The sequence below is a fragment of the Salvia hispanica genome, chromosome 5 (assembly GCF_023119035.1).
Source record: "Salvia hispanica cultivar TCC Black 2014 chromosome 5, UniMelb_Shisp_WGS_1.0, whole genome shotgun sequence".
Taxonomy (NCBI): domain Eukaryota; kingdom Viridiplantae; phylum Streptophyta; class Magnoliopsida; order Lamiales; family Lamiaceae; genus Salvia; species Salvia hispanica.
The window spans coordinates 27,811,775-27,836,214 of NC_062969.1; the positions used below are offsets into that span (position 1 = coordinate 27,811,775).

Here is a 24,440-nt window from a genome sequence, read left to right on the forward strand (position 1 = left end):
TCCAAGAGATCAATGCAATTGGAGGCAAAATGGTTTTAAAATGTAGTCTGCCTACCTTTTGAAAACTTCTACTCCCTCCATCTGCGAATAGGTGTCTCATTTTTTTATTTCGATTTGTTCGAAATTGAAAAGAAATGCCTCAACCATGGCAAGAAAAGGAGTATTAATTAATCTCATAACTCCATTTTATTGCGACAAATTTTAATTCATTATTTCTTACTTACTAGGATTCAAGTTAGAACAATGATTATACTCTACTTGAAACTTAGATCTATTTTATACTTCCTCCGTCCGCCATTAGGAGTCCTGGTTTACTATTTTAGTCCGTCCGCCATTAGGAGCCCCAATTCACTTTCACTATAAATGGTAGGTACACATCACTTTCCACTAACTCATTTCACTCACATTCTATCATGAAACTAATATATAAAAATGGGCCTCCACTATCTATTCTCCCACTTTCTCTTACATTTCTTAAAACTCGTGGCGAACTCAAATGAGAGTTCTAATGGCGGACAAAGGGAGTATTATTTAATACTATCACTTTATTATATATTCTATTTCTTGTACGACCCAATCAAACTCCATTGATTTAGGACATCCACGGTGGGACGCCCTAAGCGACGCCCTATACACCGCCACGTTAGCATTTTTATCCTCCTCCCATTCCACCTGCAGTGGGGCGGACTATAGCCCGCCCTAAGCGACGCCCTTAGCATTTTATCTATTATTTGAATATTTAAATACTTCAAAATTTGGAAAAACAATTTAATTTCATTAAAATTCAAACATTACAATATGAAATAAAAAAACTACAATTTCTCAACGGCGGCGGTTGCGGTTCCAAACTTCTTCAATCATATCGGTCATGAGATGAGTATGGTCTAGTTAGTTGCGCATTGAGGCATGTCGCTGTAGAACCGCACCGAAGCCCATCGGTAATCCTCGAGTGACAGGCGAGGTCGCCGTGCTGGAGCTAGATCCGGCTTCATCATCCACCCAATCGGTGACATGTCCACGTTCTTGTTCGACTATCATGTTATGCATGATGATGCACGCATACATGACGTCGGCGATGACTTCCTTGTACCAGAAACGCGTCGGACCTTTCACGATTGCCCACCGCGAATGGAGCACCCCAAAAGCCCGCTCCACATCCTTCCGCGCGGACTCCTGCTTTGCCACAAACAAGACTCTCCTCTCACCAATTAGGCAGCTGATCGTCTTCAAAAAAATAGGCCACCTTGGGTATATGTCATCGGCCAAGTAGTACCCCATATGATGTGAGCGGCCGTTGGCAGTCAACTGGATGGGCCGGACCGCGACCCCTGCACTGATCGGCGAATAGGGTGGACGAGTTGAGGACGTTGATGTCATTGTTCGACCCGGCTACACCAAAGTAGGCATGCCAAATCCAGAGCCGGTGGTCAGCGACGGCTTCTAGGATCATCGTCGGGTGGCAGCCCTTGTAGCCGCTAGTAAATTGGCCTCTCCACGCCGTCGGGCAGTTCTTCCACTGCCAGGTGCATACAGATCGATGCTTCCTAGCATCCCAGGGAAGCCGTGCACCGTCTCGTGCATCCGCATCCGGCTCTGGCAATCATCAGCAGTCGGGCGTCTCAAATATGTGTCGCCAAAAGCCTCCACAACTAACTTACAAAATTTCTTGAGACATTCGCGGCCAGTTGTATCCCCGACGTGAAGGTACTCGTCGAACATATCGCTGTTGTGTCATAGGCCAACTGGCGGATCGCAACCGTGCACTTCTGCAACGGCGTAAGTCCGGGTCCGCCAATCCCGTCTTCCCGATCTGGAAGTACTCATCACGTCCCTCCAACGTGTGCACAATGCAGAGAAAAAGATCTCGGCTCATTCTAAAACGTCGGTGAAAACATTTGGGCCCCACCTTGGATTCTCGGCAAAATAATATGTGAACAGACGTTCGTGCGCTACGTCGTGCTCGCGGGGGGCATACGTCCGACGTCGTATCGGGCGAGGGACCCGCGCCACCGCCGTCGCCGCCGCCGCCTGCTCCCGCCATTTGTGTCAAGCATTCCGCCTTGGCTTCATTAACGGCATCGAACAAGGCTCGAGTCGAGGCCCGTCTGCAGCCATCCGATGTACTCAAATCGTAGTCGTCGGGATTCATTTTTGAGACGATGGGAGAGAGTAATTGAAGCGAAATTGGAGTGTGTGAAATGGTAGAGAATTATAGTGTTTAAATAAGAAAAAAATTTCGAAAAATTCAAAAAAAAAAAAAAACGCGTGAGCATCGTCCGCGTCGTCCACAGTGGCGGACGATGTATCGGGTGCGGACAATGGTTAACCCATCATCCGCGATGCTGCAGTGGCGGACGATGCATCGTCCGCACCATTGCGGATGCCCTTAACTTAGATTCCAACAATTTTTCACGTGAGTAGAAATAACCAATTGCAATATGTAGACACAAGTTAACGACGATCCCTTCAATGTGTACGTGTGGATAGCTATGTGTCAAGCCACATAGGCTTATTAGCAACATTGTGTTCGGCTACGTGTCCAATGCATGATTGGACTATTGCAATTCTTCTATTTCAGTGGTCCAAAAAGACGATGTTGGGCTCAGATAAAGCCTAAGCGCTAAGCCCAAAGAACAGTCCGTAGACCACCTTAAGACCTCGACACCAACTATTGGCGCTCGGCTGCGTGTTGTGCTTTACAACCCATTTCTGGTACACTTTAATTAGTATATGTAATAATTTAGTTTCTTAAACACAAGTTTAATAAATACTCTTTTTACATATGGGATAACTGTATCATAATCCTCATCAAATTTATTATACCAACCTTACATAAATTTAAAAATTATAGAAGGTTTATGAAAATCTTCTTATCCGGATACTATAACAATAAATTGTCTAAGGATACAAGTTTTAGTCAATTAATAATGCTAATTGGTTTATTTAAATACACCATTTATACTTTAAAAAGCTCCTTTAATTTTTGTCTCATCTAAAATTAAAGTTTAGAAAAGATATGGTGAATAAATAGAAAACTAAATAATTGGAATATCCTATGATATAAGATCGTATCAACTCTCCCCACGGTTAAAATCCACCTTGTCCTTAAGGTGAGAACCACGAACCATTGACGAGACATGAAAGCAAAAGCTTTAGCAAGGCGTCTCCTCCTGGATCAAACACACTCCCTTTATCACCTCCAAGAATGCTCAAATATGGTGTGTCATTGCGCGGAGGGATGAATCGTGCATCAACGTCGAGTGATGTCGAACGATGAACAGTACCTGGAACATCACCATCAAAGAAATCCATATGGATATAGGCAATTGTCCTTACACCAGTGCAAGCACCCCCTCTCTTAAATCCACAATTCTCAACATCCTTCGATGACATTTGAGCAACATTGAACGATGCGATTATATTCTCCACTCCACCAATAGAACCATCCTCCTCTTTATCTTCTAGCAATGTTTCCTCCTCTTCACTAATATCTGAGTTGTACAGCTGCGAAAATGGGGCTGGTTGGGGCGGGTCATCGTGTAACAACTCACCCTCATCTCTAATGATGTCAGGGCAGCACGACGGTGCTGGTGGAGTTGAAGGCGGGACAACAACGACAACAGGTAGCGAGGGGCTAGATGGATCTTGACGGAGAAAAGGACGTGAGAGGCTTTGGGATTCCGTGACATGAGGTGGCAAACAACCAAGAGGGATTGATGGAACACATTGCGGTGACTCCCAACATGTAGGTGAATGCGGTGGCCGGTATGGGGGAGGCGTGGGCTGATCCTCATGCTGCCCCGGGTGAGATCCGGTGTAGGGCTTTCGCGGGGACTCATCTGACAAATAGGGCGGTTGCACGAAATTCGAGGTCGTGTACTGCCTCGGCGGCGCATAGGAGGAATCCATGTTGGTGTAGGTTGGCTGTGCATATGCCGAGTACTCATGGAAAGTGCGGCGAGCAGGTAGCGGCTCATATGCGGCCCGACCGAACTGTTGCCGATGGCCCGGAGGGTCCCAGCAAGGCCGCGAATAGTACCGCAGGTCTTGAGCCGGCTGTGGCAGTGGCTCCGGCAGTGGACGAGTGCGAAGCTTTTTGCGGGAAACGTAGCACGCATAGGGCTGATGTACATATGTTGCTTTTGATGCCTGCAAGTTTGTAACACGCCGTTCGATTTTGTCACAACGTGATTCCAACCTGGAGATAGCGGCATCCAATTGATCGAACAATTGTTCATAACGCCCCAATCCGGTGTAGTTGCGTGACATGATGACGTTGAACGGCGGCGGTGAAGCTCGGGGCTGACTTTTTTTCTTCGGTATTTGGGGAATATGGATGAATAAGATGGACGATTTGGTGTGGCTGTGGGGTAGTGCAGAGGCTGATTTTTTTTTTTTTTTGATATTGGTGAATAATTTGGGGATATAGATGGAACTAAGATATAGGAAGAGTTCGGGATGAAAGCACCAGTTGTTACAGACGTGCTCCGTAACGAGGCCGGTTAACTAACTTCTCAGAGGGATAAGGTGATCGAACCTTCGACGTTCTCGAAAGATAGACCACGAATTGCTGATTTTCGGACGTTCTCCGACGAACAACAATTAGGAACGAAAGATAATCTTCTTGTTGCTCAAGACAAGTTTAGGAAAAGTATTTCATTGATTAATTGGATTAATTGATTCCCCGATACAATGATATAATCTCTCCTATTTATAATAATAAGATACTACTACCCTAACTTATTGAACAAGAAACAAATATCTAAATATAAATGGAAAAGATATGGAGAATAAATAGGACACTAAATAATTGGAATATCCTATGATATAGGATCGTATCAGTAGGTGTGGTATATCTTACGGAAACTACTGTACTATAGACCTTAACTAAAATTTGGTATGAGAAAAAAACCATACCTTTACCCAATCCAAAATTTTCATATGCCTTATTTTCAGTATGACGAATTTCAATACCGATATCGTATCTCATTTTCGGTATGTTATATCTTAATTTGGTATACCGTACTTCTATTGTATACCGAACTTTCAACATTATTGAAAATAGAGTATTTAGGTTTTAGAATATTATTTATATTTTAACTCATCCATCTATAAAAAATAGTTTCATTTGTGGAATTGGTAAGTAAGAGATAGAACGGAAAAAAGTTGATAAGTTATGAAATTAGTAAAGTAAGAGAGTTGATAAGTTATGAAATTAGTAAAGTAAGACAGAGAAGAGAAAAGGTGGGCAAGTAAGAGAGATAAGAAGAAAAAGTGGATAAAATAAGATAGAAGAGATAAAAAGAGGATAAAGTATAAGAGATAAACTTTTATGTTGGGAAATGAGACAATTTTTTATGGTCAACCTAAAATGGCAAAAATGATTTTCATGGACGGAGGGAGGTCAATTTTATAAAAATATGAGTTATAATTTATACTCCATACATCTCACTTAAGATGACACACATTCTTTTTTAGTTTGTGGTCAAATAAAATGATACATTTCTAAATTTTAAAACTCTCTCTCTGATCAATACGCACAACAACTTTTTCTCTCTTCAATTAATATTCTACTCTCTTTCTTTCTCCATGTAATACTTACATTCACAATTTCGCTCTACAATTAAACACATTAACCAACAACTCCTAATTTATACTTATATTTCACAATAAATTTTATATTCTATATATAATTATATTTATATGTTACGGTATACTCCATCCATCCCTTAAATTCTATCACACTTTGACTAGACACGAGTTTTAAGAAATGTAATGGAAAATGAGTTGAAAAAGTTAGTAGAGAGTGGATTCTATTTTTATATATTAGTTTTATAATAAAACATGAGTTGGAATGCGTTAGTGAATATGGTCCACTAAGTGTAATGTGACAAATTTTGTGGACGGACGGATATGAAAAAATGTGGCAAAATTTAAGGACGGAAGGAGTATATCGTAATAATTCGGTATATACCATATATACCGTGAATATGGTATATACCATCTTTTCTTTATATATATAACGTAGTCATGGTGTATACCTACGGTATATATTGAATTTTGGTATGTTGTGGTATATCACTACAAAAGTAATTACCGATATAAAACAGTGTTACCGTCAGATTCTAATAATTAATGACGAAAGAATTTCCGTTGTCCATAGCTAAAAGCAAATTACTGAAGAGAAAGTTACCCTGTTAGTAAATTTTTATTTTTTTGTAGTGTACTAAAGTTCATAACGTTACCATATCAAAATCTTTTGTTATATATCATATCGTATAGAAAATAATGGTATATCAAACATTCAGTACTTTCAGTAATTTTTGATACAATACGCTCGTGTATTTCGCTATTTCGACATTTTCTCAAATCCTAATAAAATCTCTTAACAACTATAAATCAATGGTCAAAAAATACGAAAAATCGTACGTGGTCCCGAAAAATAATGTGGTGCGGGGGAGTCTTCTATCTTCGTGATTGGACCACAAAGAAGACCTAACTTTTAGTTTTCATGGTCTTGGCATTATTTGAAGGAAGTGGAGAACTTGGGTTTTTAAACCTTTTTTACGATCAAGTGTAGAAATCCTTTCCCATGGAGTATTTCTTTGAGTTTGTACATAAACTTGAATATTGTTGTTTATTTTCACAATTGAACTTTCGCTTAAATAAATTCAGACGATAAATTTGAATTTGATGTGGCACTATTCCGAAAAAAAACGATGACGCTTCGTTTTAAAAATATTTTTCACAAACCAGATACAATCTGGAAAACCAAGTAAACAAATTGATAACGCGTAGGAAAAAAGCTACTCCCTCCGTCCCACATTTATAGTCGTTAGGGTACGAGTTTTAAGGAATTGGTGGAGTGTGTAATTAATGAAGTGAGATGGAAGAGTGAGATGGTGGAGTGTGTAATAAATGAAGTGAGATGAAAGAGTGTGTAATAAATTAAGTGAGTTGGTTGAAGGTGGGTCCCTTGTTGACTTTTTGGTTTTTTATTTTTGTTTTGGTTTATTTTTATGTTGATAATGGCATTTGGGTGTAATTTTAGTGAATAATGGGGTAAAATTTTATATTCAAATATGGAAAATTCTAAATGTGATTATAAATATGGGACGGACTTTTATGGCAAAATATGACTATAAAACTGGGACGGAGGGAGTATAATATAGACAGTGATAGCCTGATAGGAGTACAATTTGTATTTATAGGATCTTGTCAAATTATGTACGTATATATGAGTACAGTTAATTATCCAAATAAATTGAATGAAATTGTAATATGCGTTATATTTTGCTAACTTTTAAAATTGCTGCTGTGTTAGTTCATCAATGCAGTGTATTAAAAATGTCAGCACGACGATATTAAAATATTAACACACAGAATTATATATTGACATTTTAATATTATTGTATTGACATTTTTAATGCATTGCGTTGATGAGGTAATAGAGTTAGCAACTGATCGCACCTCTACATACACTTAGATATCGAATTAATTAAACTAAATGAAATTCAAATTTAATTAAATAATGAAAATAAAACTAAAGAATACTCCCATCGTACCCCATTAATTATCTATTTTTGACATTTTTTTCTGTCCTTTATTAATTGTACGCATTCCACTAACTCATTCGACTCACATTTTATTAATATGCAAAAGTGAGATTCATATTTCACTAACTTTTTCAACCCAATGTCATTTGCTTTTCTTAAAATGTGTGCCGAAACCAAAGTGGAGAATTATTTGGAGACGGAGGGAGTATGTTCCTTCATTTAGATTTGTGAAATACTCTCTCCGATAGTTTGCCTCACTTTGGCCGGCACGTGTTTTAAGAAATGTAATGAAAAGTGAGTTGAAAAAGTTAGTGGAATATGTGACATACTATCAAAAATGGTAAAAAGTGAAATGAGACAAATTATGTGTGACGATCGAAATAAAAAAAATGAGACAAACTATCTGAAACGAAGGGAATAGATTATTGTTAGTATAAAAAAAACAAGAGACTTCGCCTATAAGATTGATAGGGACTTGAACCCTACAGCAAACCTGGCGATGAATGAGCAGCCCGACCGCGCCGAGCTTGCCCCAATCACGACCCATTCACGCCCAAAGAAGTGAAGATCCATGCAAATCCTTGCGTATCTTTAGTTTATTTCAATTTCCATAGTTAGACTTATTTTTGTTTATTTAATTCACGTAATATTTTGTAATCTTTTTGATATCTTGCCTTGCAAGATATCGTTGGGTTTAGGTTAGGATATCCTCGGGTTTTCTTGTCGGTTCTTTCCCGAGACGAACTAGGAAGGTCGAACCGTCTAGGGTTGAGGATTCTATAAATACTAGAATCGCATAGATAATTAAATCATTGAGAATTCTTTTCTCATTCTTGTTCCAAAACCCTAGAACTTCAACTAGGGATTATCTCTTTTGCTCCATTAAATCTTCGTGTGCTCTACAAACCTCTCGATAGGGAACTTAAACCCTATCATATACTCCCTCCGTTGTGGGCGGCGGTGTGTAGCTGAACGGAGAGAGAGCGCAGGGCTGTGATGTAGATTACATAGAAGAGGCAAGAGACACGTGAGAGAGAAAGGAGAGTGAGAGGGTTGAACACGTTTTTGTCTATTTTTTATTTTTATTTTTATTTTTTTTCTTTTTCCTTTATTCCCCCACATGACAGGTATCCCTCCTTAGTCCTTACGTTTCATAACTTTTCTTTCAATAACATTTAATCCCTCCGTTTCGCCATAGTTGAGTCATTTTATCATTGCGGGAAGTTTCTTCATAATTGAGTCATTTCCATATTTGATAACTTTTTTCTCTTTCTTACTTTACCCTCTCTTACTTTATTCTCTCTACTTTATTCACTTTATACTTTATTCTCTCTACCTTTTCCTCTCTCTTATTTTTTTATCTATTTATTTAACACACCCAACATTCATATCTAAAACTCCATGCCCAAAAGTTCCGTCTCAACTATAGTAAAACGGAGGGAGTAACTTTTTCCCTTTTGTTTTTCCCTCTCTAATTCTTTCCTCACCATAGAGCTCATTTCATTCACTGAACCTCCCTTTGCTTGCCATTATTTATCACTATTTTCCTTTTTAGCCATTAATTATCACTATTTTACTTTTTACTTCTCTCCTATTTATTAATATATTCAATCACTTTTTCCACTCTGCTCTATCACAAACAACTATTCCATCTAAAACTCCATGTCATTCAATAATGTAGTCATCTTATTGGGACAGAGAGGTATATAAAAATATATTCTCTTAACTTTTTTAACTCAGTTTTCATTACATAAAATTCATGTGCGATCGAAACGTACCAACTAATAATGAACGGAAGGAGTAGTACTTAAAAATTTGATGCCTAAAATGAGTGCCTCAATTGAGGCTAGACGAGACTAAGGGAGAAGTAGTCAAAGTCCTCTCACTCCAAAAGTCCAAGTACAGAGATATTTTAAGCCAAGCATTTTTGGAGATATGATACAAGTAGAATTGAGAGCGTTCATTCAACTAAACATGATCAATATGAATCCTCTTCAACTGATCTCTGTTTTTCTACTTTTCTCGCCTCTATTCTCAGCCGCTCTACATGCCAAACCCGGTTGCCTTGATCGGTGTGGAGATTTACTGATTCCGTATCCGTTCGGAGTCGGCCAAAAATGCAGCCTCAACCCATATTTTAACATTAAATGCGATACAACCACTTACCCTCCAAGAGCTTACCTCTCTATTATGAAGAAAGAAGTGATTGAATTCAATCAAACTTACATTCGCCTCAAAAATCCATACATGATTTCTGCTTGCTATGATTTGTCTGCAGGCAGCACAGGCAATCAACATAGTATGAGTGTCAACTTGTCGGGAACTCCCTATAGGTTTTCGAATGTAAACGTGCTCACCGCCATCGGGTGTGATGACATGGTGCTGCTATCGGATGAAAGTTCCTATATTGGTGGCTGCTCGGCGTTTTGCACCGTCGAGAATGATACGAGCGGCATCGGGAATTGCCAATTTAATGGTTGCTGCCATGAAAGATTTTCCGGTAATTGTCAATCTTTTCCTTTGTCCAAAAATATAGAGAGAACATGGACATTTCTTTGTGTAATAAATAAATAAAATTAATATTCCCTACGTCTCATTAGAAATAAAACATTTGCTTTCCGCTATAAGATTTTATGTAGTGTTGTTTTGTGTGTTCATGAAGAGAGAGTGAAATATGAAAGATAAAAAAATAGAGATAATGTTGTTTTCATTTTAAGAAACGTTTTATTTTTAATGGGATAATCCAAAAAAGAAAAACATTCTATTTTAATAGGACAAAAGAAGTAAATGGGGTCAGAAAAGTAATAGAATTACTCTCTTAGTCCCTACATGTGTTCCACTTTTCCATTTTAGGATGCATATGTCAGTTCACTTTTATTATATACTCCATCCGTCCTTTATAGTTTGTCAATATTTAACCTAGTAGTATGAGTTTTAAGAAATATAATCGAAAGCAAGTTCAAAAAGTTAGTGACATGTGAATCCTACTTTTATATATTACTCCCTCCGTCCCCGATTATAGTTGTCACTCTTTTCCATTTCGGTTCATCCCTCAATAATTGTCACACTTCATTTTTACCATAAATGGTAAGTAGGTCTCACATTCCACTAACTCACTTCACTCACATTTTATTATAAAATCAATATAAAAAAGTGGGTTCACATTCCACTAACTTTTACAACCAACTTTTCTTTACATTTCTTAAAACTCGTGCCCAGTCAAAGAGTAACAATTAATCGGGGACGGATGGAGTACTAGTTTTATAATAAAATGTGAGTGAAATGAGTTTAAGTGGAATGTGGGTCCACTACCAAAAATGATAAAAGTGGAAAGTTATAAATTTTTAGGGAATGATAAAAAATGAAAATAAGTAAGAAATTTTCAGGGACAAATGAAGTACTCCCTCTGTCCCACTAGAAATGAAACGTTTTCCTTTTTGGGTTATCCCATTAAAAATGAAACGTTTCTTAAAATAGAAATAACTTTATCTCTACTTTTCCCTCTCTCTTACTTTACTCTCTCTTCTTTAACTCACAAAACAACGCTACATAAAATCTAGTGCCGAAAAGCAAATGTTACATATTTATTGGGACGGAGGGAGTATTTGTTAATGGACACTATTCCATTAACTATTTTACTAACATTTTATTACTATAAAACTAATACTAATATATAAAGATAGAACTCACATTTTACTTTCTTTTTTATATCCACTTTCCTCTACATTTTCTTAAATTTCATGCCGAATCATAACGAGACACATAATAAGGGATGGAGATAGTATAATTTAAGATTAATTTCTTTAAACCATGCAACTGATACAAAATGTCATATTTCATTTCTAAAATTTGATTTCAACTCACAGGATACAACAGTTTTGTAGCAGCGGAATTAATTGACTTGAGCAGACAATCTCTACGTGAAAAGCTTTTCCCGTGCAGCTATGCCTTTATCCAAGAGGAGGAAAATCATGATGAAACTGAATTAACCGTATTTTCATATCCTTTGTACTACCTGAATAACTTAACAGCATTGCTAAATGATAATTGGGCATCAGCATCAAGGCCACCAGTAGTGAGCTTGGACTGGGTTGCTGGTACCGGGAACTGCAGCCGAGCTAAGACTTCTGTAGCTTATGCATGTCGAGACGACAAGAGTGTTTGTGTTGATTATGATGATTACAGTGATACGGGATACACATGTAGCTGCGTTCAAGGCTACGACGGAAATCCTTACTTACCGGGTGGATGCCAAAGTTTGTTTCTTTTCTCCCTACTTCTATTTATTTACAAATTATAAATGCAAAACATGGTAGATCAAAATTTATATGTATCCGTAAAGATGTAAAAAAAAAAAAAAAAAAAAAAAAAAAAAAAAGGTATTCGAATCCAAAGCTTGTTAACTAGATATTTAAATCACGAGCTTTGCTTTACAAACTGAATTTATCACTTTGGTAACATCCAAAACATGAAAACATTATAGCTCCTTTCGGTACAACGAAATTGGGACTATGGAATTGGAATTGGAGCCTTCAATTTCAAATCCGATATTTGGTATTGCAAAATATTTGGATTTGGAATTAAATTAAAATTTCAATTCCTATAAATTCCACAGTTTGAATTTCATATCAAAAGTAGAATTAAAATTCTAAATAATTGAAAAATGACACTTTCAGACACCACTTATACTACTTAAATAGAGCGTGCACACGCAGTCACACACACACAATCGCACACATACATATACAAAATTTACGCACAGTCACGAATATACAAATTGACACACAAATGCGCACACACACACATATAAATACAAAGTTAAACACAAACGCGCACATACACATACACATACACATAATCAAACACACATTCTCCAACACACACACTCAAATACACATTAGCATACACACACGCACACACACTTAAATACACACAGCACACTGTCACACATAGATGCAACACGCACTCACAGTTGCACACTTAAACACACACTGTCACACACACAGTAGAATTCAATTCAATTTCCTATCATGTTTGAACTGTCATACACACACACACAGCATAATTCAATTCTATAAATTCAATTTCCTCTCGTATTTGTACTGTCATACACACACACACACAGAGTATATTGCAATTCTATAAATTCAATTTCCTATCATTTTGACCAAATAAAGGATTTGGATTTTTAAATTCACTTCCACAAAATTTCAATTTCAATTCAATTCCAATTGCGTGTACCGAACGGACCATGTGTGTATTGTGTTGAGAGGGGGGTTCCGTATTCAATCTAGGAGGATCTCCTACCTCAACTAAACAAGAAAGGAGTATTAAATTAATAACTTTTAGATTTAGATTGTGTTAATGTATACTACTCCATCTGTCCGGCCTAAGCGAGACTCATTTTCCCACTTGTTTTGGAAAAATGATGATAAATAGTTAAAGGAGAGATAAAATTAAGTAAGAGAGATAATAATATACTTGAAGAGACTTTCTTCTATATTATTATCTCTCTTGTTTAGATTTATCTTCACTTTAACTATTTATTAATATTATTACAAAAATGAAACGTCTCGCTTAGGCCGGGACAGAGGGAGTACATGCTTACGCTAACATGTCTCATCTCCTTGAATTGTTTCAACCAGCAATTTCTAGTTCAATTGCCAAATTTGGATGCTTAGATCAATGTGGGGAAGTATCGATTCCATTTCCATTTGGTATGGGCCCGAATTGCTACTTGGAGCCAGCTTTCGAAGTTGTTTGCAACACGGCCACCAACCCTGCTAAACCCTTCCTCCGTCACTTAAACAGTGAAATCGTCGAGCTGAACTCATCAAAAATTGTGGTCAACTATATGTACCTAGCTTCAACTTGCTACAACAATGGAGCTGGAATTACCAAGCCAGAGGAGCGAAGATTGACAGTTGACTTGTTGAAAACGCAATATAGATTATCAGATGAAAACTGGATCAGCGCCATTGGCTGCGAGGATATGGTTGTCGCGGTTATTGGATCAGACAAACAAAGTATTATTCGCAGCAGCTGTGCAACGATGTGCCCCGGTAGTTGGATTGACAGGGGTGTGATTGGAGCACAATGCAATTATGGAACTACAGCTTTTGGTTGTTGTAGAGTACCAATTCCAAGAGGTAATGCTCAATTCATGTTTTAATATACCTGCTCATATACTGCATAATAAAACAATAAACATTCTCTACAAAATAAATTTACTAGTAGTAAAAAAAAAATCACTTGGAAAATGTTGAAGTTATAGGCAGACAGATAGTTGTGTGTGTTGATCATTTGCAGGTACGAGTTACCTTGAAGCAAATTTGACCGATCTTTTTGGACGACGGACATATAGCAATGTTGCATGCAGCTATGCCTTTGTTCGATATATTAAAGAAATAGATGCAGACCGTCATTCTCCTACCAGTGCTTTTATTTCGTATTCGTTTATAAATAACTCAACGCGGATCACACCTGATCGTCTGTTGACGAAAAAGCCGAGCATGGCATTGGATTGGAGGATTGGAGCGGTGAATTGCAAAGAAGCACAGCAGGATCTGGCGAAGTACGCATGTCGAAATAACACTGATTGTGTCGATTTTGATTCTACGCTTGGAGGGTACCTCTGCAATTGCTCCAAGGGACACAAAGGCAATCCTTACCTCAGTCCAGGATGTGAAGGTTCATAATCTAATCTTTTGCCTTGTCTCATATTTTCTTTTCTGTTCGTCCGTAAATAATGGTCTCATTTATCTTTTATTACATTTGGTAAATAGATTCCAAACTGTCATTATTAAATTAGAACTAATGATCAATTGACTGATATTGCACATGTTTCGAGCAGATATTGATGAATGCATTGATAATATGACTAATACATGCGTCTCAAGTTCCACTTGCATAAATGATCCTGGTGGCTTTCACTGCTCATGTCCAAAAGGGTATATCGGTGATGGGAAGAAAGACGGCACAGGTTGCATTCAGAAGCCGCCATCCAAAACCAAGATGATTATCTTGATAGGTAACAAAATAGTAATGTTTTAACTCTCATATCAATCCATTTAATATATAATTCTCTTAATGTCATAAATGTAGTATTATATTAATTCCTTAGTAAGAGTATATTGTGAACAATCATATATGCAGATAATGAGTATCACTTAATTGTGAAGTTTTGTAACTTTCTCACGGGTATGTTTTCATGTAGGTACAAGCTCTGGCTTGGGGTTTTCGCTTCTAATCTCACTGTTCTTTTGGTTGCACAAAGTGTTGCAAAAAAGAAGAGAAAAAATGAGAAAAGAAAAATTGTTCAAACGAAATGGTGGTCTTCTCTTGCGAAAACAAACAAATGAAGGAGAACTTGGAAAAACAAAAGTTTTTACGGCAAAGGAGTTGGAGGTAGCTACAGATCACTTTAATGAAAATAGAATTATTGGACGAGGAGGGCAAGGCACTGTCTACAAAGGAATATTATATGACGGAATGATTGTAGCGATAAAAAAATTGAAATTGGTTGAGGAGCATCAATTGGAACAGTTTATAAATGAGGTAGTGATATTATCCCAAATCAATCACAGGAATGTAGTCAAACTACTAGGGTGTTGTTTGGAGACTGAGGTCCCTCTACTTGTTTACGAATTCATGCCAAATGGGACACTTTTCGATCTACTTCATGGTTCGAGCAATGAATTTCCATGTACATGGAACATGCGTTTGAAAATGGCAGCAGATATAGCAGGGGCACTAGCGTACTTACATCATGCAGCTTCCGTGCCTATCTATCACAGGGACATCAAGTCTAGTAATATCCTTCTAGATGAAAAATATGTTGTTAGAGTATCTGATTTTGGAACTTCAAGGTCAGTTTCTACAAATCAGACTCACCTAACTACTCTGGTTAAAGGGACCTTTGGATATTTAGATCCAGAGTACTTCCAATCGAGTCAATTTACAGAAAAGAGCGATGTTTATAGTTTCGGGGTAGTTCTTGTCGAGCTTCTCACTGGGCAAAGGCCAATATCTCTTGATAAAACAGAAGAGGAAAGAGGCTTAGCGGCACGGTTCCTTGCATGCATGGAAGGAAAATGCGTGGACACAATTTTAGATCCTCAAGTTCGGGAGAACGGAAGAGAGGATGAGGTGACTCTAGTTGCTGAGCTTGCACATAGATGTTTGAACTTGAAAGGTAGAATGAGACCAAGTATGCAAGAAGTTGCTACTGAACTGGAAAGTTTAATGATGTGTGGTATGTCGAGTGGTGTTAACGTTAAATCAGAAGATGTCAGATCTTTCAACGATATGCCCACGATGATTTCGGACATTGAATACACATGGCCTATGAGTTATAAAAATGCTTCAACATCATTATCAGACACGCTTCCTTTAGTATTATTCGACAGTGCGCCATAATACAGAACTGTTTATGGTGGACTCGAACTCGTGGCACTCTCTTTACTCTTTTAGGTGAGAGGATGGTCAAGACATGGTTGCGATCTCAGGAATTGAAGCTCCGAAGATTGAAGACACGCGTACGGTTCAATTCGTACTTGACATTTTGTTGTATTTTCGTTCTCGGTTTAATTTTTATTTGTGTAATGAAAGTATTCGAATTGACACACAAATTTGAACCATCTTATGGTGTGGATAAACAGAAAAAGTTTAACAAGCACAACATAAATTCAGCCAGTTCATGCCATGCTTATCGAACTTGCATGGAATGAATTCAGTTAGGTAAGTATGCATGTTACGAATTCAGCCTTTTCACGCCTTGCATGTGTTCCTCATTTTTGAGTATATAGTGAACTAAACTAATGAAAATTGGGGTGCATTAGAATGATAACCCATATTTATAGTGATAACCTAATAACCTATTATTTTATGGGTCAAAACTATCATTTTTACTAAAAATTATATTTATACAAAATAAAATGATATTTTTCAGAATGCATAAAATGATACTCTTAATCCATAAAATGATATTCTTTTCTATAAAATGATATATTTCGTCCATAGAATGATAGGTTATTAGGTTGTCACCATAAATATGGGTTATCATATGATCACATCCCAAAGAAAATTTGTGTATATTTCGTTTTACTTTTAAAATATTTTAAATTATACTACTATCTTTAAACATATCAAGATTAATAATAGCATATGAGTAATGTTTTTCATTATTTAATTCATACAGGTTCAAATGTCGTAGTTCTTAAATTATTCCACTTGTATAATTTAATCATACTTGAGTGTAAGTAGTATATACTCCATTCGTCCCAGCTAAGATGATACATTTATTAGTCGGCATGAGATTTTAAGAGTTGTTGGTTAATAGGTTTAATTGGAAAAAAAAATGTGTTTTAAGTATTAAATGTAGTGAGAAAAAAGTGGTTAAGTGTATTAATTGGAGAGAGAATGTTACCAAAAATATAAATGTGTCGTCTTACATAGAACAAACCAAAAATTTTAAGCAATAAATTCTTTATAATTATTCTCATTCATAATAGTACATATGTTACTAGTATTTCTTTCCATTCAGTTTTAGGAATTTTTTTTTTCTAATCAATTGCTAAATGTCAAATTTAAACAATATATCGGTCAACCAGCTTAGTAAAATTTGGAAACGGTACTTTCCTATGTAGTTCACAATTTGTATAGTAGTACTATTATAGAAAAAAAAATAAAGAATATCCTAGAAATACATTGGATATTAGTTGGAGAATTGAGTTGAAAAGACATACTCCTATAAATTTATAAACTGCCAAAAAAATACATTGATTGATGGCATGAAAAAAGACACGAATGTAGGCCTTCATAGAAAAAATAAAGAATATCCTAGAGATGCATTGGATTTTAGTTGGAGAATTGAGTTGAAAAGACATACTCCTATAGAATTATAAACTGCCAAAAAAATACATTAATTGATGGCATTAATGAAAAAAGACACAAATGAAGGCCTTTCTAGTCTTCTCTACCAGCTTAGGGAATTGGTCGACTGTTGAACTTTGGCAGCATAAGCATTTTCGATTTCTTCCTGTATTTTTCAACACAAAAAATTAAAGTATGTTACATTGCACATCAAATTTTAACGAATTTGGCTCATAAATCAATGGTAAATGAATCATAATGAGCTTTTGAGGGAAAAGGAATTCTTAAAATGTCGCAAGAAACCAAATCTTGGGGAACAAAAGAATTCTTAAATTTACAAGCAAAAACGGAAGTACATAAATAAAGAGAACGCTCAATTTGGCACATTATATTCATTCAGTCTACAATTATATTTTCTATTTTGGTTCATCCACAAAAATTAATCTGCTTATGTGTTTTAGAGCGTCCACAGTGCTTGGGCAGCCCACGGCCCCCCACTATTGAGGCGAGGGGTGCCCGCGGCTCGTGGGGGTGGACGAGGGAGAGCCGAGCGCTCGGCCAGGCCGAGGCTCTTGGGCAGGCGGCTCGGCCCGCCACTGCAAGGGCCGAGAGCCGCGGCCCTGCCCACCGATTTTTAATTAATTTTTTTTTTTTTGTAAATTCGAAAATTATATTTATAAATACTATATTCATTCCATTTTTTTTATCTTCCTCAATTCTAAACCCAAAAAATTTCAATATCTACCATTTTCAAAGTCTACAAAATGCAAGGTGGAGATGATTCTCCCGGCTATGGAGAATCGGGATTTGGCGCATTTTCGTCTTCCCAACCGTGGAGATCGAGTCCGACCCCCACTCCAACGAACCTGTGGAGTCCACAATCGCCGCCGCCGTGGCAACAAACACCCCAACTCCGGGGTTAGTCCTCCTCTCAGCCGCAGAGGAACGTGGGTCGTCCCCAATCGGGGTTCGGCGACTACCGGCCCAATATGGACGCGATCAACAACTCTTCTCAGCAATTCCAATCCTCCCAATTCCAATACACCCAATCCCCTCTATCTGAATCTGATAGATTCACGTAGGAACAGTTGATGGGAACACCACCAGAGACCCCGGTGTCCGGTACTCAAGGCGGCCGCGGGCGAAATCAAGGCGTTGGGGGGGCGAAACGGCGGCGGAGGTGGGCGAAATAGCGAAAATGGTGGGTGGTGAAGCGGCGGCGGTGGTCGAAGCGCCGGCCGCCGAGGAGAGCAGGGCACCGGAGGAGGTGGCGGCCGAAGTGGTCGGCGAGGCGGCGGACGCGGCGGTGGCGGCGGCGGCGATGGCGATGGCGATGGCGGTGGCGGTGGCGGTGGCGGTGGAAGCCGGCGGTCGACCTACTATAGCAATGAAGAATCCATTGCTGTAGCCAGAGCCTGGTATGCGGTCATGACCGATTCTGTAGTCGGTACGGATCAGACCGACGTTTGCTTTTGGAATCGCGTTCTCGATGTGTACAACGAATTCAAACCAGATGGGAGCGTCGAGCGTACAGCTAGCCAGGTCCGGAAGAAGTTTGGAAGGATTACTAAAGCGTTGAAGAGGTTCAGTGGTATATACGAGACCCAACTCCGCCTTGCTGAGAGCGGCCGCACCGAAGCCGACGTACGAGCGTTGTCGTATCAGTTGTACAATATTGAATCGTGGTCGAAGTTTACCTACTGGGACGAATACCTCGTTCTGCGTGACTGCCTAGGGTCCTCATCGACAAAGATCCTGTCTCTGGGCCGAAGCGGACAAAACTAGGCGTCGCCGGCAACTACAGCAGTAGTAGTGACTCACGCGCCTTCGACCTGAACGATGATGCTTCGGAGGAGGAGCCCCCCTCCAGACTCTCTCGGCGCCCACGTCCGCAGGGCCAGCGTGCCGCAATCCGGGAATCTAGAACCGGCTCTCAGTTCTCCGCTGCGACCTCTACAGCAATGCCCTCAACACCGCGGGCGGCTTTGGCTCATACCCTAGAGGTGCAGATGATGAAGCAACTTCAGGAGAATTTGGCCTTGTACTAGAAGTCAACTGATCCGGAGACCAGGAGATTCTACTACGACCTCATTATTCGACTGAGATCGAAGTTGGGATGGTCCGAAGGGTCGCAGTCGGGCGGTGCCAGCGGCAGTGGGGTCGGTGCAAGTGGCAGTGGCGGCGGTGGAGGCGGTGCCGATGATGTGATGGATGACGATGACGACACCGAGTAGTCGGGCGGTGTGCGTAATTTTTTTTATTGTATTTAAAACATTGTCGTTGTATAATTTTACCCTATCTATAATACTACGACAATTTGGTTTCAATTTTTTTTTAGTAATTTTTAAAGTATGCATTTTTTTTAAGTATGCATTTTTGACTTATTATATGCATATAATTTTTATTCTAGGAATAATAAAATATACCAAAAATGTATAAAAATAATTTTAATTGTTGAAATAGAAAAAAAAAATGGTGGCCCTCTGGTGGCCAAGTTTTGAGGGTAAGGGCCAAGTTTGTTGGGCATGCCCAAGAGGGCCACCATTGAGAACACCCTTAGTATATCTAACAAGATGAGATTTATTTCCACTAATAACACTAAAACAAATTTTCTACCAATTATTCTCTTCCTGTCATTCAATGCTAAGTCTATTGATGATGAAAAGAGGGAATATTATTTTTGTCTATCTACTTTTACTGTCAGTTCTTTAGAAAGGATCACAGTCCAAAAAAAATGGAAATATGTGAAGGAGAAATATGCATGTATCTTTTCAAATTGAGGACAGATTCTGTTTAGAAAAAGGATAAGAAAATATAGGGACACAACAATTTGCTCCTTTTTCCTTTTTCTTTTATCCCACTAAATAAAGTCGTAGCTCAATAAAGACGAGAGATTTCGGTTTAAGAATATACCTTGCAGGAATTTAGCAGAGGTTGCAAAATAGATGACTTGAAATATCTGTATGATTCGCCAAGTGAAGTATATTTTCCAAATCTGCCAGCAAAAGGTTTCACAAAATCGGCAAAAGTGGGCACAATTATGAGCATGGGAGAGAGATGGATGATATGGAAATTTAGGACTTTAAAGACTATTACATACCTTCCTCACCCCCACTTCCTAGAGCCCTCATGTTAAGTTCTTCCAGAAGCTGCAAACTCACCGAAAAAGAAAATTGCATTAGCCAGTCTTCAGGGCTGCACCATGATGAATCGTATCTTCCACAATCATTTCAAATCGAAGAATAGAGATCAGCAAAAACCATTCAAGTTCGGGTCCCTATCTTAAGGACTGAATGCGAGGAAATGGCAATTTTAACTACAGAAACACACTACCAGCCCCAAAGAAGAGCATTGAATAAAAGTTGTCTTACTAGCGTGCAACGTAAGGCATGGTCAAGAAGCGTGAATTCAGTTTCTTAAAATAAATTGCAGAGCCATCATCGTATTAACTAAGCAAACTCCCAACAAATGGCTAAGACTATCACAATATTTGTCCTAGTAGTGCAATCAACAGTATTATGCGATGATGAAAATCATCTTGAGTGGAAGTATCACCAAAATCGTGTATTACCAGAGAGCATAACCAGTAATGATCATGAATGTTTTATAAAGTACCTAGGCATCTAATCAAAGCATTTTCAGTGTAAATATATTTTAACTTGTGACTACTCACCCTGGAAAGGGTTGGCATGGACGAAGGATCAAAATCTTCACAGTGCTTAGGATCAATGGGAACACAAACACGGCCTGAAAAGAAAATGAGAAATTGGATGATAATTAATATGCTGATAAACTTGAAAGCAAGGAATTCACTACGCCATTATCTACCATGGGTATGATTATCCTGGACAGCACATATTAAAACATAAGGAGGCATTTTAAATAAACCTGTTTTCGGGTGTATGCAGAAAGGTGCCTTCAGCAAGTGATTCATGTGTTTTGAGATCTGAGATGGAAACCAGAAACTTCAAGCATAGTATACATCTAATTCATAATTAACCATATTATCTTACCCTATATCAAAATAAAACTGAAAAGGGGAATATGGCAAACCTCCAAATCAAGTCTTGGATAGGTGAAGGTAAACATAATTTCTTCAACACACCTGCGGACACCCAGCATCTAAAATACAGTGAAGTTATGATTAGGAAACGATACAATTAATAATACCAGTCAAAAATAAAAAAGAAATCAATTTTAATTTTAACATTTTATCTTAGATGAATGAGGAAACTACAAGAATAGCAATTACATGTAAAAAAAGCAAAAATATAGCTTCGAGAAAAAGTTTATGTGGAGTTTTTCTGTTTTTCTTCCTTTTCCCTCTAGTAAAAGCCTATAATATAATATCAATACACCAGGAGTCATACCTTCTGTTTTCCTGATTGCAAAAGATGTTTAAGTTGACCCCATCGAACAACATTGATATCATCACGTGTGTGTTTCTTATCCTGCCACTTCCCCCGAAGCTCAGAAGTAATGGCTGCCAGAGTATGAATGGAGAAGGATATAGATTATTTCTTTCACTACAAAGGAAATAGCAATTACAAAGCACTCTAGCTTACATTCATCAGGAATCATTTCCAGTATCTTTTCATATCTATCTTCATCTGAAAATAAATTTTGACTCAAAACAAACTTTTCCTCAAAAAATTCTTTCACGACTTCAGCAGATCTCCTGTTGGATGGAAAAAATGTAATATTGTGATGAATAAATAGAGATACAACAATCATATATATAACTTGCATACCCTATGAAAGGATGAAACGTCTGTCCAACTAGGGTAACTTTTTTAATGCTGTGTTCATTTCCCTGGAGTAAAACAGGGCATATGACAAAACAAAAAGGATTTTAGAACCATAATAGTGCCTAAGATATATTCAGATAGATACTTGCAAGTTTAATCAATAAGATAGGAGTAAACCTTATGGACATGTAAATAATTAACTATAGCAGCCCTTTGTCCATCGTCCAACCTTGCCAATGATAATTACAGTTTAGCATATAGTACTAGAGTCAATAAAAGGTCAAAAGTGATCATATATGTATTAAAGCACCATTACCTTCTTGCTTTTCCGTCACAAACCCAGCAATGCACACCACGACGTCCACTATACACCCATAAAATGTGGTTGTATCCAAAGTCCTCTGCATAAGCAGGCATACAAGGCAATATGGCCAACAAAATGGAAAAAAAGAGTCATCGTATCGAATACTCAACAAACTTAACCTGGCCACTGAAAGAGCAAAACTTAAATTATAAAAACAGAGCGAAAGAGAGAGTCAGAATAACAAGACAAGAAGACTGAAAGAAAGACAAAATAAAGTATTCAACATCTTTTGTCAAAGAAACAAGAGTGAGGAAGTGTTGTCTTGGCATATAGGTTCTCCTATAGTGAAAGATAGAAAAAACCTATATTTGTGAGTGCACAACAAGTGGGCAAGTAGTGACAAAATTTCAATTGTAAATGAGGAAAAGGAAGACATCGGAAAATGAAATTTTTTCAACTATGCAAGCTTACACCTGACCACCGTTACAAACTTACAGAGTTGCAAACATCATACAAGGTTTCCTGTTACTAATTCAATTTTTATTATTTGTAAATAGTAAATACAATTGCCAAAGATATCAGAATGCATATTCTCTATTCAATATTCAATTCTGATTGAACATGGACAGCTAAAGTACCAACTGCTTAGTATGATGCACATATTCTACTTTATTGAGATTTGTATTACACTGACCAGCTAAAGCAAATACACAAAAGGATGGAGTTGTAATAATCTCAATATTTTATTAGGTGATTTAGTAATATAGCTTCTGTCCCCACACTAAATTTCATGCCAATGCAACAATTTAGTACTATATCGTAAGCACCATTTCCTACCTCTAAGCGCAGTATCAATTATTTTAATGGCTACCGTCATCAATGGCCAACATGCCGAACAAACATCAGCTCCCTGGCAGCAAAATCTGACATCGTCATAATCTGATATATCCTGCAGTTGTAAGATAAAGGATCATAAATTGGGCATCCATGGGACTTATTTACTTCACCTGTATGATTGTATCAGAAAGTTCCACCACAGTTAAAATATAAAAGCTAGAGAATAACTACTTACAATATCAAATACAAGTTCCCTCTCCACTGGTCTGAAAACGTTACCACCCGACTGCGCATATGCACTTCTTTTTTCAGGCTGCAAATCCAAAATGCATTTCAATTCATAGCATACGAGTTTATCAGTGAACAGAGCTGACAGAAACTAAAAATTCTATCAAGATTGTAAAATATGTGGCACTCTATACACCATAAGCTCAGTGAGACTTACATCCACACTGTATACTGGACCAATATCAATTTTGAAAGGGCAATGATCCTTGATGGCCTGTTGAAGATCATCTACTTTGTTGAAAGACTGAAACCGCAAGTAGATATCATTTTCTAAGGTAAATGAAAACTCTCTTCTCCCAAAGTAAGATTTATCACACCCTGGATGGTTTCCATCTAGAAAGTAAAACATATAACTACAAGTCAGCCAATAAAAATGATACTCCATAATTATAGCAGGAGCCGAATAATGCTCACCATTTCCATACGACATCCATTTGTGCATCTCAGCTTATGGAAAAAACTTCGCTGCACGTATGAGATCAAACAAAAGGGTAACTTCACGTACAAATAAAATAAAACATAACACACTCAGTCAGCAAAAGATTAAAATTAGGCAAACAAGAATAATTTTTGTATGGTAAGTATTCAGTTTTATAAAAGAAATTCAAATAACCAAGGATTGAGGTCTAGGGTGAGTAGAATCTACCAAACTCAAATTTGGGGAAGACAGAATAAAACAAACAAAAATGTGATACCATAGTAAATCTTGAGATAGTTAGAGTTGAAACCATCAGGAACTTCATAATTTGTCTTGTTCCCTTTTTCCACTCCGTCGATTACCATGTCTTCCCTAGTATTCTCAGCTTCCTCTCTCACCATTTCCGAACAATTAAG

The 24,440-nt window shown here is 37.8% G+C and overlaps 4 protein-coding genes across 5 annotated transcripts; 2 read left to right on the forward strand and 2 right to left on the reverse strand.

Annotated features, from left to right (window-relative positions):
• Positions 1-888: 888 nt before the first annotated feature.
• On the reverse strand, positions 889-1,377 carry LOC125189745. Its single transcript, XM_048086984.1, has one exon. It carries the CDS (start codon positions 1,375-1,377, stop codon positions 889-891), a length of 489 nt encoding a protein of 162 aa, XP_047942941.1.
• An 8,114-nt stretch (positions 1,378-9,491) lies between these two features.
• On the forward strand, positions 9,492-16,236 carry LOC125187205 (wall-associated receptor kinase-like 10). The gene is made up of 6 exons (XM_048083751.1): positions 9,492-10,056; positions 11,423-11,812; positions 13,202-13,705; positions 13,866-14,246; positions 14,410-14,586; positions 14,773-16,236. Exons 1-6 carry the CDS (start codon positions 9,492-9,494, stop codon positions 15,972-15,974), a joined length of 3,219 nt encoding a protein of 1,072 aa, XP_047939708.1. The 3' UTR covers positions 15,975-16,236.
• Positions 16,237-17,356: 1,120 nt separating this feature from the next.
• Positions 17,357-24,440, reverse strand: LOC125190715 (DNA primase small subunit-like). Of its 2 annotated transcripts, none has more exons than XM_048088089.1 (16): positions 24,302-24,440; positions 24,021-24,071; positions 23,764-23,850; positions 23,554-23,631; positions 23,319-23,430; positions 22,494-22,578; positions 22,355-22,406; positions 22,181-22,242; positions 21,995-22,107; positions 21,800-21,912; positions 21,483-21,551; positions 21,318-21,375; positions 21,103-21,176; positions 20,530-20,578; positions 20,343-20,424; positions 17,357-17,595 (listed from the first exon to the last, which is right to left on the reverse strand). In XM_048088089.1, exons 1-15 carry the CDS (start codon positions 24,347-24,349, stop codon positions 20,354-20,356), a joined length of 1,122 nt encoding a protein of 373 aa, XP_047944046.1. In that variant the 5' UTR covers positions 24,350-24,440; the 3' UTR covers positions 17,357-17,595; positions 20,343-20,353. The 2 variants fall into 2 exon arrangements, with proteins under 2 accessions (XP_047944046.1, XP_047944045.1); XM_048088088.1 differs by having other exon boundaries at positions 23,764-23,939.
• LOC125189747 lies at positions 18,858-19,477 on the forward strand. The gene is made up of 2 exons (XM_048086985.1): positions 18,858-19,096; positions 19,165-19,477. Exons 1-2 carry the CDS (start codon positions 18,858-18,860, stop codon positions 19,475-19,477), a joined length of 552 nt encoding a protein of 183 aa, XP_047942942.1.